Genomic DNA, 16797 nt, shown 5'->3' with positions numbered 1-16797 from the left:
TCCTTTATTGATTTTTGAGCATGCATAGCTATTATGATGAATTCAGTACTAGCAACAACAGTAACAGTATCTTTAATTGTTGGTTAGTATCACAATCAAAAACATATACCCAATTTTTACTGAATATTTGCTGGAGTTTCTCAATAAACTCATTCCAAGAGAAACTAGAGCCTGACAATAGTCATTAACCATTTATGAGGAGAAGATTGTCAGTGGGGGAAAGAATACAAATAAATAAAACTTATTTTATTTGTGCTTTCATTCTGGCCTAAACTTTAGGCCTTCACCAAGGTTGACTTTGTACTAGAGTTCTGCTACAAGATAAATTAACCTTTTATATTATAATACAAGATTTAATCTTTCAAGTGATGACTTTACTTTAAAATTATTTGATATTGGAAATGGGATTATCTTTCAAAATGATAAACAATTTTTTATCAATGATGCACTGTTATACTTACTATGGTTTGAGTGCATCACTTAATTTCTAATATTTATCATGACAATATTTTACAATATATAATTACAAAACAGAGCCTTAGCCTATTAGCTTTGTCAAATGTCTAAAAAAAAAACTTATTTAAATATCTCTGTATTTGAAATTAATAATATCAATCAAGAAAGAACTTAATGAGAAAGTAGGACTATCAATTTACAAATAATGTGGTCCCCATTATCCTACAGAATCTTCAATTGTCCCCAACCCTTCAGGTTTTTCATAACATAAGTCTTCACCTGAAACTAGGAGTTCCTATTATTATGTAAATAAAACTTATCACTTCAAGATCATGTGATAGTACGAAGTGACAAATAAATGTAACTGTATCAATACAGGCTACTATTTTAATTAATATATTCAGTTCTAGGAGGATTTGATTCTTTGATAACTTTCTGTTATCAAATAATCAAAATGTTACAAACCCAGAAGTTTCATAAATTTGATATTTTCAAGTAAATGTGGCATGAAATTCTCTCAGATGAAAAAGAGAAAATGGGAGGGATGCTTTATTCTGAACAATTACCAATTGGTAACTTTTAGTTGGTTTCTCAAGAGAAATGTACAAAAATCAATGAACTGGCTGATTAAAAACAAAATAAATGTAAATACTTTAAATATACATATGTTTGGCTCTACAAAATGTAAAACTATCTAGGTAATTGGCATATTCACTTCACAAAATAATATGTAGCGCTCATTTTAATCTGACCGTAAAAATTTATTTAATCACTCAAGAGGAAACTGCCGCCTATTCAAATTAATGTTCACATCATTATTACCAATGGTAGTTGTTAAAAGATAAAGAGATGCAGAAATCTTCCTAACACTTTTCTTTTTCCTATAATACTGATAAAATTATTTTAATAGAAATTTCCAGCCAGTTAACTAAATATTTCTAATAAAACAACAAAGTGACTTATTTTAAAATCAAAAAATTTTCTTTTACTAAAAACTTTTAAACACAATAATTTTTCCATTGCCTCAAAAATTCATAATTTTTAATAACCTATTCTTGAAAATAACAATCATAAAGTGATGAAAAATCATAAAATTATTTTTATTCCAAAAAATAAAAAGTAAAATTATTAGGTAGTATGTTTCTAAAAAGCAAATAATCTATTGCAACCACAGCAACAAGATCAATCATTAGGTATAAGTGAGCCAATGAGAATGAAATTGACTTACACCACTTTTATTCTCACGATCTCAATTAAAATTTACCACAGATTAATACTGCACATACATTTGATTCTGATAAATTTCTAAAGAAGGAAAAACAATGTGAGTTGGTTCCAAGATCTTTCCTCAATGTATCAGAAATTAAATTAAATCCTTCTCCATATTTAATCAATAGCCTGTTTTAAAAATAATAAAATCTGTTTCCAATAATTATAATTTTTTTGGTTTAATTTTCAACCTGTACAACAATAGTACAGTGGTTTTGGAATTTTGTACAAATTCAACTCTCCTCCATAAACACATGCAGTCTATAATAAGCAATACCCTCTAAGGGCATATATGAATATTCATTAGTTTTGAAGTAATAGATTATACTGATAAGAAACTAAGATAAAAGATCTTCAATCCAAAGGTCAAACCTTACAAAGAAATTCACACTTTTAATAATACTTTAAATACATAAAAAAAAAAAGTTATTCCATGTTATAGTCCTAAAGGAAGGGTTTATAAATGGATTTTGGAGGAATGACTGGAATATTAAAACATAAAATGACTGGTTAATCCAATTTGTCACATATTTTCAATTACCTTAATCTTATCCAGTGCAATCCCAATGTGTTCCATAATATCCCTGAGGTTCCAAAGAAATGCATAAACAGCAAAAGATTCACATTGATACTAGCTGGTTAAAAGAGATGCATTAGGCATTTCATCACACAACTAAATTTCATGATTACTTTGGGAGGAAGTTCACCTTGCACTCTTTGCATCTTAGCTGGATCTGCGAAGATTCCAAATGATTTATCCCACAACTCATTTCATCAGACTTCAACTTGATCTTCTGCTTACCCTTGTTTTGGCCTACAGTTGAACTCCCTACAAAAAATGTTGGAAAAAAAGTTAACTATTTTGTAGAATTTAATTGACCAAGAAATGGATAAGGCAGAAAGATTTAGTAAAGCATTAAGAACCAAAAAAAGTGTTGTGACCCCCTTTAATGAACGTTTCGTTAAGATAATCACTTGAATGATCACCTCAGGCTCAGTAACGACTGAGATGGGCTACGCAGCCCAGATGAAACAAAAGAACACTTAATGCTTTTCAATCGCTAAAAGGAGACAATAGATATCACGATTAATACAGCAATCCAATGAGTAAGGAAAAGATCTCAAGGCCAAGAACTCCATAAGCTAATACTAATAAATAAGAAGTATCAACAAATCAATTTTTTTCAATGATTACTAATCAACATAAAATTATTTTCTCATACATAAAAAACAATGAACAAACAACTTCAGACTTAAAGCTTCTTCTTCAACTCCTAAATCAGCTGAATGTAAATAATGGAAGGGACAAATGCTGATGATTCAAATGTAAGAAAAATAATGAGTGTGGAATCAGAATGAGTTTACCATTACAACAAGAAATTAAAAATTGGAATAAAACTAATGTGTAATAAAGAAGAAAAGGAAAGTAACCTGAAGGTTATAGTAACATTAACTTATAAGTGCTTCACAAAGCGTTAAAGAATCTTGATATCTCAAGTAGCTTAGAACATATGATAAAAGTAAACCTGAGAGATATGTGAGTACACTGTGCAAAATGGACGAGTTCCTTTCTAGTAAAACATTGCCAACATGGTGGCCTATGCCATATGTATGTTTACTTTTTAACATGTTATTAAAGCATATAGACTAATGATACATTCTTTAGTACCTCGTAATGTTAAAAAATAAATTAAGATATTTGTATCAGATAATAAAAAAAATACCTAATACATTCATAATACTTGAAAGGAAACTAGCTCTTGAAGTAAACAATAAGCCAGTAGAAAGAGAGGATAATTCTTTGCTGGAACAGAGAATCAAAATGCTTTCCTACAATGTCAATAAAGTGATACTACGGATACATTTAGGATTCTCATTAGAGGACGTGATCCTCAAGTACATAGGTGTGAGGGTCCCAGAGTATTTGGTTTGGAACCATATGAGTTTAATGAGGCAGGTGAGACATGAATCTTGATACTTCCCATTCTGGTTAGTATGAGGCAGTAACCTCTGGGTATCCCTCAATTAGGCTTTAAGAGGATTTAAAAATTAAGCTCCATTTTTGGCCAACTTCTCCATAATATTCTAACATGCCTAATCCTTCTGTAAGGTTCAGAAAAATAGACAACTACAAAAGCAAATGAACAAGTTCTCATAATTTTTAACTATTGAATTTACCAAGAGCGGTGGCAGTGGCATGCTTCAGGTTGGCCACTGGACATGACTATTTGTAGCACCACCTGAAGAGAATAGAAGTGTCTGAGTCTTCAGACTGCGTCCTGTATGGAGATGGTGAGATGACCGGCGATCACATATTTACATGTGCGGCAACGGTGGACTTAATTTCAGACAGTAGTTACGTGAACAAAGCTAAAGTATACGGGGCTGTTCGAAACAAAATAGCAGAAATCCCTCCTTTGGTGTAGAAAAAAAAAAATTTAAGAATTCTTGTGCACTTGGAGATTAACGTAACAAGTGCAGACCAAATCTACCTATAGACTTAAAGATGAATAGCAAGACTGAGATGGTCTGAAGGTGCCTCAGGTTAAGAAATGATATGTATTCAGTGTTTTCAACTGTACGGTATCTGCAGATAATGACAGATTTGCAGTGCCATACTAAGTAAGATAGTATATAAACATTTGATACTAAATATACTGTGTATAGATGTATAAAAATATAAACAGATGAGATCTTGGAAGACAACACATATTTTATAACTTTTTGTTAGAAGGCTATGATAGTAACCATGAGAATAAGTCATGGTTTTAAATAATTGGAAGGGTTGCAGAGTAGCACAGTCTTTCAGCAAGTGTATATTGATGGCTTAATTCGCAGTGGTTTTAAGTATATTTCTAGTAACTATATGAATGTATTATGAAAAATACAATTAAAGGTTCTCTCATTTAAGAAAATTACAACTTTTCAATTATTTTGTTGGCTGAACAGATTAAAAAAAAAACTCAAATTATTATACTAGACCATGTAACTATTTTGTACAATATATGTTACTAAGGAAGAGACAGTAACTGCAGACAGAAGCTCAAGGACTGGTTTCTAAAATGCTTTGAAAATTTTAAATATTATAAAAAGTATACTTGAGGGACAGGAAGTAACTAGGATTTTTTATTATTGCTATGTTAAGGTTATATTCTCAATACAGTGTAAATGACATGGAGTTTTGCAAATGCAGTTTGTTCAAGAATAACTTGTTGAACTGAAAATGTCATATGGAAATGGGTAGAGAGTCATTACATCAAAAAATGGATCTTACGAAGTCATGACTCAGGACAAGGTAAAAATTTTATAGGATTTAAAAGAGCCAGGCTGATCCCTCATTCTAGCAAGAGTTATAATGCAGCTCGATATAAGTAAACTTTTGCAAATACTCCTCTAATCCATTACATGTAGGTGTTTTTAAATTAAGAACAAACAAGCTGCCAAACTAGGGAATGGTAGCAGGTCAGGAAGGCAATAGTTGCTTAAATGATTTTTGGCACAATTATCATGTAAAGATTGTGAGGTACTTCAACCAACTGACTACCACTCTACTAGTTAAAAGTAAATGTTCTCTTAGTAAGATAAGAAAGTCTCAATAAGAGGGTTGTATGTTTTCATTCATTGCAGGCTTTTTATTAAGAGCTCAGCAACTCAGGCATCAAATTCAAAATACATAATATATTTAACACCATAAATTTAGTTTATGGTGTCAGATAATAGCCTAGGACAAAACAAGAAGTCCAGATGGTCTAACACGTGTTTATAAAAAAAATCCAATAAGAAAGACTGAAGGCCTACTTTTAAGTATGAAGAACATTTCATCAAACAAATGATGGCATACATCACTGAATAAACCTAACAGACCTTAATTATTTGCTTCATTTAATATCTGTATTCAAGAAGGGATTCATTCAGCTTTTGTTTAACCCTCCATATCACTAATAAATTAATGCACACTAATGTGGCTTTGAGGAATTGTTGGTGAATACATCCTTACTTCTCACGATCACAACCAATCCTAGATGTCAAAGGGAGGATTGTGTTGGAGTAACTCCAGACTCAATAGAGATCATTGAACACTACTGTGTTAAATTATTTAACACAATTGAGATAATCTTCAAAGGCTTTCTATTAAATAAAACTTAGCCCCTCTTGCTCTGAGAAGTGAGAGAAGCCTATCAGTTCTTTGGCAGGAAATAGCAATTTATATCAGTGTTATCATTCAGAAAAAAGTAATGCCAATTATTTAAAATATTCTTTTGAGTAAGAAAATAAACAATAAAAAGACAAAAAACCGTTGACATATTTTATAAATGATGTCTGATGGGTAAACACGGACTTCAGAAGAAAAGCGTAGCCTTAGTTCAATTAATATCATATTTTAGAAAGTTACACTATCGCATCTTAAAAATAATTGAGATAAATTACCAGTAAAAACAGAAGATAAAAGAAATAAGTATTTGAAGAAATGCCGAAAATGCATTTAATAAGAATAATGAAATACAATGTGTATGATGAAATATTTATAAAATTATATAAATATCCTTAAACATTAAATTAATAATAAGAAACATTGATCCCATAAAAAACAAAAAGATAACCTAGAGCGAAACTGTAAAAACTGCAGTACATAAATAATATTCATACACCACAGAAAATTTTTTTATCAAGTATAATTGTTTTCATAAGTTGTCTTATTTTGAATTGTTCATAACAGTATTCTATTGAAGACTCATGAAGTAATTAAACATTACTTAAGAACATAAATAAATAATCACAGTACTTAACGGGAGACTTTCTTAGGACTAAGACAAACATACGGCTCAGAATGAGGGTGACATCAAAGACCGATTAACAAAGTATACAGCCTTTCAAAAGAAAAATTATGTTATATTTCTGTCTGGACCTATCAGACTGAAGTATAAAATAGTATATAATCAAGAGGTGAGTAACCTGCTCAATGAAACAGACATAGTGAGGCACATCAGATTGGGAAGATTGAGGTGGGCCAGCTATGTAGCTTGTATATCAGAGGATGAGATGTCCAGAAAAATAAAAAGTGAAGATATACCTGGCACTTGACTAAGAGGAGCAGCTCATAGGATCTTGAGTGGCAGGGATTGGAGGATGATTACCCAACAATGTACTGATTGGCAGAGGTGACTGGTAACCAGCAATGGCTTGCAGACCCAATATGAGGTAAGATGCATTCAATGAAGTAGCATCCATAATAAAAGAAAATTTCTTTACAAAACAAAAATGAGCATAAAACTAAATCTAAATAAAATGGGTTCTTATCAAATAAGCAAAAAGTATTTACATAAAAATATGTTAGATTAATTTATCAAATACACTAATTCATATCTTTCATACATGCATACATTCCTGTATGTATTCACAATGAGATAGCTGGAAAATCAAATGTGCATTGGACTAACTGTGATAACGATTTTCAAAAACTTAATTGAGCGATAATTTCTTCTTTTGACGAATTACCATGGCAGTCATGATTCATTTCATCCTATTACTGTTAATAGGATATTAAATTAATTAGGAGATTTGAACTCATTACTTTTGAAATAATTTAAAATTAACGTTACCGCGGTTTCTTAATCGCTTTTTGTTTACGTTGATAAGGATATTAAATTAATTAGGTAATTAAGATAGGTAATTAAATAATTTAATTTTTTCACTAAAAGAACAAAATGTTGGCATGAAATAGATGATGGAATCCAATATAGACCATTTAAGTGATATCCAACACACAGTTGTGAATCTGGCTTGGCGTCAACCTTCATTTTGTGGTTGAAAGAAACTTCATCAAGACCTCATTCTGACTAGAATTGGTTGACAACCTGTAAGACAAAAACCACCCTTTCTGCTCTGGTTAAAGTAGATACGTACTTTAAAACCAATAAAGAAACAATACCAACCCACTAAACACGAATATCACTTAACTTATTAGTAGAAGAAACACCAAAATAAAAATCAATGCAGTTAAATTAATGTTATCTAGATAAGGTAGAATAACATTGATTGTTAGAGGTACATGTTTAGTTGAAATAAAATTAATATTAAGGAATGTATTTAACTTTCAGATATAATCAAAATTAAGTTATTTCATCACATCATCTGACCACAAAAAGGTTTATAGGTTATAGTAGGAACAGCATAGTATATCAAGAAGATATTCAGGAAATAAAAAAACAAGAAATTTAAAAAAAAATATTGATAGACAAACTTTATTATGAATAAGATGCTTACATATGTTTCTAAGATGTTGGTATTATCTGAATACCAAAGTGGGAATGGGTAGCTCCATGGTAAGTCACTGTGCTACTAACTCCAATGACTCAGGTTCGAATCCAGGTGTAGCCAATAATTATTTTCCGTTTCACTGTAGCCATGAGTCAGCCCTCCAAGGTTCACCCAGCCTCACTAAGTGGGTACCCTTAATTGGGTAAAAATCTGGAAGTCAAGCTTGGTCCTGACCAAATCACTTCCACTTCCTTGGTCTTTCTTACAAAGTACTGCACACCTGACCCTTCATGGGTCAAAGCGGTACAGATTTAATTTTTTTTTAATAATCTGACAAATGAATTTCATCCAATTATATAATTTTCTTCAGACACAAAGATATGTCAGAAAGGCATATTTATGATCTTGAATAGTTTATTAAATCCTGAAGAAGAAATTGAAGACAAATGGACACTGAAACAGGAGAAAGGGAGGATTCTCCTTCTGAACAAGACTTGAACCACTGATGAAGATGAATTTTCAGATTTATATTTAGGTTAGGATAAAATAATGAAGTGATCTAAGATAAAGCTAATTTCTACGATTAGACGAGGAAACCATGTTTTGTTGTGCCTTTCTGGGGTCACTGGAGATGCAAAAAAAGTGTTTCGCTAAAATTAAATTGTTGACTGCATTTTTAAAAATTAAATCTTAATTTATAATAATATAATATAATATTTATAGTAACTTTGTATTTTTTTTTTTTTTATCTCACATTTTATTTAATCCTATAAATTTTAAATGGAAAATGCAATGTGATTCATGTTCCTAATATAGTACATTATGAACCTCAATCAGCATTACAGATACACAATTGCAAAACTTTTGACTTTTAAAGTTAAACATTACCAAAATTAATGTTTCCAAAAGAATTATTTGAATAGATGATGTGAAATAACTAATAGTTCAGTTAAATATAACGCTATTATTATTTAAAATCTACTTATAATAAACCATTTAAAAAATAATTAATTTATCTCTCAGATGAGCTGCCCCTGAAAATGGAAGAATTTGAAGTGCATCTGATGGAAAGTAAAACCACTAAATTTAAATTAAACAAATATAAGACAATAGATAATAAATATGACTTCTTTGTTGTAAAATTAAGATACATTGATATCATCCATTAGCATGAAAATTTTCTTGATGAATCATTATGGTGCCATTGTTTCTTATATATATATAAGTGCTGAATTGAAGATATATATATATATTCGTTAAATAAAAATAAATAAACAACGTCAAAAATCTTAACAGTAAATTATTAAAAGAGTCAATGACAGTAAGTGTGAAGGTGATAACTCCAGAACATATTTAATTAACATTAGACTCATTCCAATACTCATCAAATATATTTAAAAATAACTTTACCTCGTATGTATCAAAGAATAATTAGTAAATATCTCGACTACAGTTTTAAATTTCCTTACAGAGCAATTCTAAAAACATAGATAAGAACAATCCTAAGATAACTAGGTACCAGGAAAAAAAAAAGATATTTAAGATATACTAAAAAATAAATAAAACAAGCTGAGTTATAATAGTATAAGTCAATTAAGAAAATGAATTTAATGCTGGGATCTAAACTGAACATACTTTTTATAAAAAAATGACATAAATAATATTAAAAAAATGAAAATGGTATATAAACTACTAATGATGCAAAAACGCCAAATGTATAAGGGAGCAACTAAAATTTGGAAATATGCCACAAATACATTAATCCAGATATATTTGAGAACAAAAAAGTCACAGTAACAAATGTTAAAATAGATATTACTAAAATATACAATCGGGACTGGAAAACAGGACTCTAAGGAAATAATGTTTCTAATAGTTCGTGACTTAAACATTACAGCAATATTGGGGATAGACGTCCATGAATATTTAGCTATATTGACAAGTAAAGATGAAGGGATTATATATAAGGATAATACCAAAAAGAAAGGTCTCTTTTTTTTCTTTTTTTTTTTAGAAATACTAAATTTTATCAATTATCTGTATTTTTTAATAATTTTTATTAAGACAGAGATTTTGTCTATTTTTCTACATAATTGCCCACTTCGATCCATATATTTTTTGTGAAAGCTATTTTATACCCCCTATTCAGGCAGATTCCCTGCAATGTCCTTCGGAAAGTGTGGAACCTCACTTTTCACTTTATCACTAATGAATCGCCTCACACTGAGTGCCCAGTCCAGACTACAGGAAGAGGTAGCAGGCTTAAGAGTACAAAAATTCAAACACATCCCATCTGTAAAGCCATGTCTTTGTTGGTTGACTATGCCTATCGGGGACCACAATTAAAAAAACAAAAGAAAAGTTCCACATTTTTTGTCATTTAGAAAATGGTAAAACTAATAAACCAGCAGGAAAACATAGAAGTAGCCAAACAATAATTTTCCACAAAATGGTGAAAAATTATTCTCTTAGATGTTTCAAACATTTCTGGGATGCAATTTTATGGGACCAAAAAGAATGAATTTCATTTATAAGAATCGAATGGATTGTCTTCAGAATCACCCACTCAGGTCAACCCAGATGCAATATCAAAACAATTGAATGAGTCTGGAAAAGAATACAACAACCCACAATTTTGAAGAAAATTAGTATTTTGCATGAAATGCTACTTTGCTTCCCTATAAAGCTATTTACTATATAAATGCAACACCATAATATCATGAAATATGAATAACACAAAACATTGAATATGAATTATACAATTTTTTGACCAGGATTTATAACAATTTATGAAACTTGCAAGACTACACTGGGCAGAGCATGTTTCATGGATGGGTATCACTCAAACCTAAAAGTTATGAATGAACCTCTAAACGGAAATAGATGAGTAGCAAGAACGAGTTTGTACTGCTTGGTGTCAGAAAATGAAAGACAGCAGCAATTGACAGAGAAAACTGACAACCAATACTGGAGTAGACCAAATCTCTAACGATGCAGTGTTGCTTCATTAAAAATATAAAATTTTGACAACTGCTCTGAATATATGAATGATGAATATCATAATAATAATAATGAATATCATGTGGCTTATCATATTCCTGCCCCAAGTCCTCTAATTCTACAATAGACAACAAATTAGCTTTGGAAAGTGAATTGTCATAAGGAGAAATCATTAATTCTCATGATAAAGGAAATGTAGAAATCAGTGAAGAAGTTGAAGCCAGTAGAAAGGAAAATAAGAAGATGAGCGAATCATTTTAGCAAAAATATTAATGCATGCAGGATTGATAAAAAAGTTTAAATAGCAAGTGATGAACTTTTCAGTAAGTCAATTTAAAAACAAAAACATCTTAACTGATTGTTTTACTTTTACATAATGTGTGTGGGATCATATTATACTAACATACAACTCCTTACCCTGTAAGTAAATTTTGTAAGGTAGGATAAGACAATTTTAATGGGCTAAGGAGGCAGGTGAGGAAGGAAATATTAGAGCTAATAAATTAAATGCATTTTGTGTTCTATTCTATACACATAAGAACTGCTTCTTCTTAGTGGTTATTGCGACAGAAGCTAATCCACGGACATTCATCTTTTATATTGTATTTAATATCCGTAAAACAGATAATTTTTTATTTCAATAAGAATTTTAGCTTAAGTTATCTGGTACTGGATATAATGACCTCCCTCCCATGGGTATAGTGAACTAATTTCCTCCTCCTTTTCAAGGTTGTTGTAGGCTATATCCAGTATTAAGGAGAGTTCAAAAACACACATTTAGTATGAAAGAAGCTAATAAATATCATATTGTGAGATTCAATGAATCAATAAGTCCAAAAAAGAGTAACTCACTAGAGGAGAAAAGTCCAGAATTTAAAAACAGCACCTATTACATGCACAACTTAAAAAAAAAATAGATAAAGCTCCTAGTACTTTGATAACAGCAATTCCATCTTCAACATTAATGATAAGTTGAAAACGTCATAGGTAGTAAAACTAACGAATATTTCTGAAGAGAAAATGATCTCCAATGCAACAAGTGAGTCCTACTACTAGCACTACCTATTCAGGGTTAGGGTTCATAATGACTTATTATGCCATTAGATAACTTGAGTGCAAATTTAGACTAAGAAAAAAAATATTAAACCTAATGTAATTTTTTCATTAAATAAATTCATATAAAAAAAAAAATCATTACAAAGGATATTTATCGGTGTTAAGCTATTTTTAAAACAATAAATATTAGAATGATAAATTAACAACAACACAATAACAAAATATGAAAGAATAAAACATAACATAAAATAAAGAATCTAAAAAAGTAAAAACTTCGACTAAGAGAGATTGGCTCTTCAAAACATATATTTCTGATTCCAATTAGTCATTTCACTTCAACAGTTAAATGAAAACTTGATTTATTGTCACTTAAGAATTAATACTGCTGCTCGGTCGAACTTCAATAAATACTTGATAAATCGTAATCCTATCTTTATTTCTTTTCTTAAGCTGTTGGTTCTGAAGCGAATGAAGATAAGTATTTTTAAGTTCCGAAACAGTATCATTATCACCCAATCAATAATAGCCTTGGAAAATAATAACAATATCGATGGCACAAAAAATGACTTAATGGCAAAAAGGTCGAAATAATTCTAAAGAATATTGATATTATAAGATATTAATTTTTATTAATGTACAGACAATGAAACAATTGCTTCGAAATATTACAATTTTCTCCATGAGACATGAAAATCTAGCTGATGTTGAACAACAGCAAGAGAGATCATATAATAAAGTAATCTAATTCATAAATCTATATTACAAAAGAAAGAATAAACCAAATAATTAAAAGTTTATTCTGTTATTTGAGATAATGATGGAAATAAATTTTCATAAAGATCGAAATCAATAAAAATAAATTAAAAAAAAAGTTATTTTTTCCTAACCATCCGAGACTTAAATAAATTTGTTCTAATATCAATTATGTTTATACACACAACCATATTAAACACTACTTTTAAATAAAATATTTAAAAAAAAAAATATTCACACTTATAAAATTTACACTGGTTGTGCTAAATATGTCAAAGCATGAACATTGAACAGCTAAGTCAAAGCATTATATAAAAACTACAACAAAAAAAAAAATTAGAGAAAAATACATACAGTGAAGTCGAGAAGACAACTATTTTACAATAAAATGTATATTTAAATTGTGTAAAATATGATACATTACTGCTCAAACGTGTAGTTATAATTATTTATTTCACAACACATTGTACATAAGTGTCTTAATATGTTCACTGCATAACTTCCATCCAACACTTATAGAGCTCAACTTTGTTAGTTACTACTATAAAAATTGTTCGGAAATTAAAGAGGGCGAAAAAAAAAGAGGAAAAAAAAAAAGAAAAAAAATCTTATAACTGGATGAGCTTTTAACTAAAGCTCTATGGTTGTTCAAATATACTTTGTCTGTGTAAGTTTTGACTGCCCTCCAGATGGATCTAGCATCCGAATCCAATCTGTTTGACCAACAACAAATCCTATCGCTCTCATCTTCTCCTGTTCCCTCCGCTCCTCCAAATCGGCCCACCGTACCTTTAAAAAACAAACAAAATTCATCTTAGACTACAGTTTTATTTTTAACTGAAGAGTGACGTTTCTTAGAAATAAATTTTTAAGACAACAATATGATAATGTAATGCTCAATTAATTAATTAGAACTGTTATTTTCCCAAGACTATAAATTATCCAGATATATTGACACGGAATTATTTTCAAACAGAAGAGTAATTCTATACATTACAGAAATCTGAATATAACAACCCTGATCATATCATAGAAAAAACATAAATGAGGAAGAAAAATAGTAACAACATTTATTTATTTTCTGCTGAAGTTTTGACCTACGTTGTATTGTAAACAGAGATGTTTAAAATGACCTCAGTACATAAAATGATTTATGGGACTTTTATTTACACTCTCACTAAACAGCCCCAAGGAGGACCTACAATGTAGGTTCAATATAAGTCAAAATGTCGATAGAAAATAAATAAATAGTTATTAATATTACTCCTTCCTTCTAGACCGCAGCCCTGACCATCTCCTCCAAATTAACTTATGGTCAACCATCCTATATGTACAAATAAGGAAGCCCAGACACTTCATTAATAAGTTCCAGAGACAATGTTATTTCAATTTAACAATGAATAAACTTACCCTCTTCTTCCCTGGAACCGTTGAGGACTGGGAAGTCTCGAAGTAGTCCTCTGGAAGCTGAAGCCAATCCTTAATGGAGGTGGCCCGCCTTGCCTTCGATAGCCCGTCGAGCCGGTCTGCAACAGACGGAACACACAACATGCAACAACCAAAGTAGTAAAAATATTATGGGGAAGTCATCAATTATCTTATATACTTCTTGATAGTAAGAGGTGATATAGACTATAATTGGAAGTCATAAAGAATTCCTTATATTCATTTAATATATTTGACCAACCATTAGTTGGTGAGCACTAGGTAGAAAGGAACACTCAAGCAGAAAATTTTCAATAATTATTGATTACAATGAAATCATTGCAATGATTCACTAGTAACAAAAAGTAAAATAAAAACAAAACAAACAAAAAGCCTAAATTTCAAATAAATTTGTCTTACATTGTCAGTTAAAAATATTGGTATTAATTAACACATTTTTATGGGTTGAATTATTAATCAAAGCAGTGGCAGTAAAAGCAGAAAAGAAATAGTCAGCTACATTTTACAAAATATATTAGAAACTTAATGGAGTTTAAAAGGAGCTCACAAAAGTAAATAATTAAAATATATTGTCATAATATTGAAACAGTACCTTCACTACAAGACTTAAATTTAGTTAAAAGTAGTAAGGGAAAATAATTGTTTACATCAATAAACTACCATGTAATAAATTCAATTATGCTAAAAAAGCTTAAACAAAGAAACCTATAGATTTAAACGACAGGTTAATAAAAAAATATATTTCACTGCAATTATTTGAAATATAATTACATTTAAACAATTTTCTTTATATCTTTCCAATATTTTGAAACACAATTACAATTTGACAATTTACATACTATCTTTCTAATATTTGATAACTCTTCATCAGCAACAATCCTACTGTTATCAAAATTAATGAAAAAATGTTGCACCATCTATAAGATGCAAAAAAAAGATTTAAAGCTTTACTTTTGGAGCAGCGATACTATATATTTTGATTCATCTACATAAGAACTAGTAATTTCCTGAATATTTGTAACCAAAATCTTCTTTTTATGGGCCTAGATTCAATAATGACTGCTGGCAAAAGTAAAATCACTTTTGAGGTTTTCTCTAGCTTACAAATGGACTTCTAGTTAGAATTCACAGAAGGTACATTATGTCTTCATAATTATTTTTTTCTATTGTTTCAGTGCCAATGAATCGTCAATCATGATAAAATCCTTCTTTCATAAATTTTTTTTTTGGAATGATAACCACAAATAATTTTTATATTTTTGAGTTTGAAACATATTTTCTGTTAAAACACACAATTCTTCTTAAAAAAGTTGTTGTCTGTTGCACAGGAAATTCCCGCATCAATATATGCATACATTAAACGAAGAATCAATGCAAACAAGATAACTCAGAAACAAATGAACAAAATAAAAGCTGAATAATCAAACAAATGTCAACCTAAAATATATAATTTTTTTAGCTTCTTATCTTCAAGTGTTTCTTTTTTTTTGTTTCAAATCATAATGAGTGAAACAAAATTTATAGTGAATTTCCTAGTGGTAGATACTGTACTTCAAAAATTTCCCTTAGTAGTTGCATTAACATAACATTCATATATATATATATATGTAAGTTTACTAATAATCGTTATTACTGAAGTTATCTAAATTAGAATTAATTGAGATATTTTAAAAATTAATACAATAGCTTGACTTAGTCACAAAATCAAGACGTTAATAGTAGATATTTTCTTCTATAATAATAATAATTTTTCTTATGCCTTCTCCATCTGTAATAAAAAGCGAGCTATTAGGGGCTATATTAATAAGGAAATCTTAGTTCAAAGGGTACTACAAAAAGATTAAAACTCTAGAAGTAGTAAATCACTAACAACAAAATTAAGTTCAAGAATTACAATAAACATCAGATTAAATTCTTACCTATGAACTAAATTTAAGAATAATAATAATACTAATGTATCAATACTAAGCTATTTCCACAGAACTTTGATATTCAGCAGAACTAAGTCAATGTAATAACAGTGTAATTTAACGATCTAAATAAAAAATATTAAATTTCATATGAAACAGTATTGTTCTCACCTGTAATCAATTCAGTCCAAGATCTAATGATAGGATAGTTTTGATCTAGATGGCGTCTTTAATAAATATACACTAACACTCATTTATTCTTTAAGAAGTTTTATAGAAATTTAGGTGAGGCCAAGTTATTTCATTGTTTTCAAAATAGAATCACTTATACTTTTATTTTATTCTTTCTCACAAATATTAGAAAAAAGATAAATTATTATTAAGGTTCTTATCTCCTAGAGTCGGTGGTAGTTATTCAACAATAGATATAATCTAGAAGTTGGTTGGAGGAGTGTGGGGGTGTACAATCGAGGAAGAAAACATCTACCTCTCCCACCCACTTCTCTAATTGTAAACAAATAAATGAGTTATATTTTACATAAGTATGTTTCATGAAATAAACTAAAAATTTACAGCTAGAAAGGGTTAATTCATTAAGCTGAATATAAGTACTGTTTACTACATCTGATGATCCTAACATATATATTTT

The 16797-nt window shown here is 29.6% G+C and overlaps 1 protein-coding gene across 8 annotated transcripts in view; it reads right to left on the bottom strand.

The window, feature by feature from the left end:
- Positions 1-576: 576 nt before the first annotated feature.
- LOC106687050 (YLP motif-containing protein 1) overlaps positions 577-16797 on the bottom strand; it is a 75357-nt gene continuing 59136 nt past the window's right edge. For 7 of the 8 annotated variants that reach the window (XM_014430715.3, XM_014430718.3, XM_014430716.3 and 4 more), the window contains 2 exons: positions 14203-14318; positions 12643-13581 (listed from right to left, as the gene is read on the bottom strand). In XM_014430715.3, coding sequence (XP_014286201.1) covers positions 13441-13581; positions 14203-14318 — 257 coding nt within the window. In that variant the 3' untranslated portion in view covers positions 12643-13440. Of the gene's footprint in view, positions 2555-12642; positions 13582-14202; positions 14319-16797 lie in introns of those variants that run through there. The other variant, XM_014430720.3, reaches the window with a different exon arrangement.

The sequence above is a fragment of the Halyomorpha halys genome, unplaced genomic scaffold (assembly GCF_000696795.3).
Source record: "Halyomorpha halys isolate HHAL.00 unplaced genomic scaffold, Hhal_1.1 Scaffold910.1, whole genome shotgun sequence".
Classification (NCBI taxonomy): domain Eukaryota; kingdom Metazoa; phylum Arthropoda; class Insecta; order Hemiptera; family Pentatomidae; genus Halyomorpha; species Halyomorpha halys.
The sequence above is the reverse complement of the archived record's forward strand: the minus strand, read 5'-3'. Positions and strand labels throughout refer to the sequence as shown.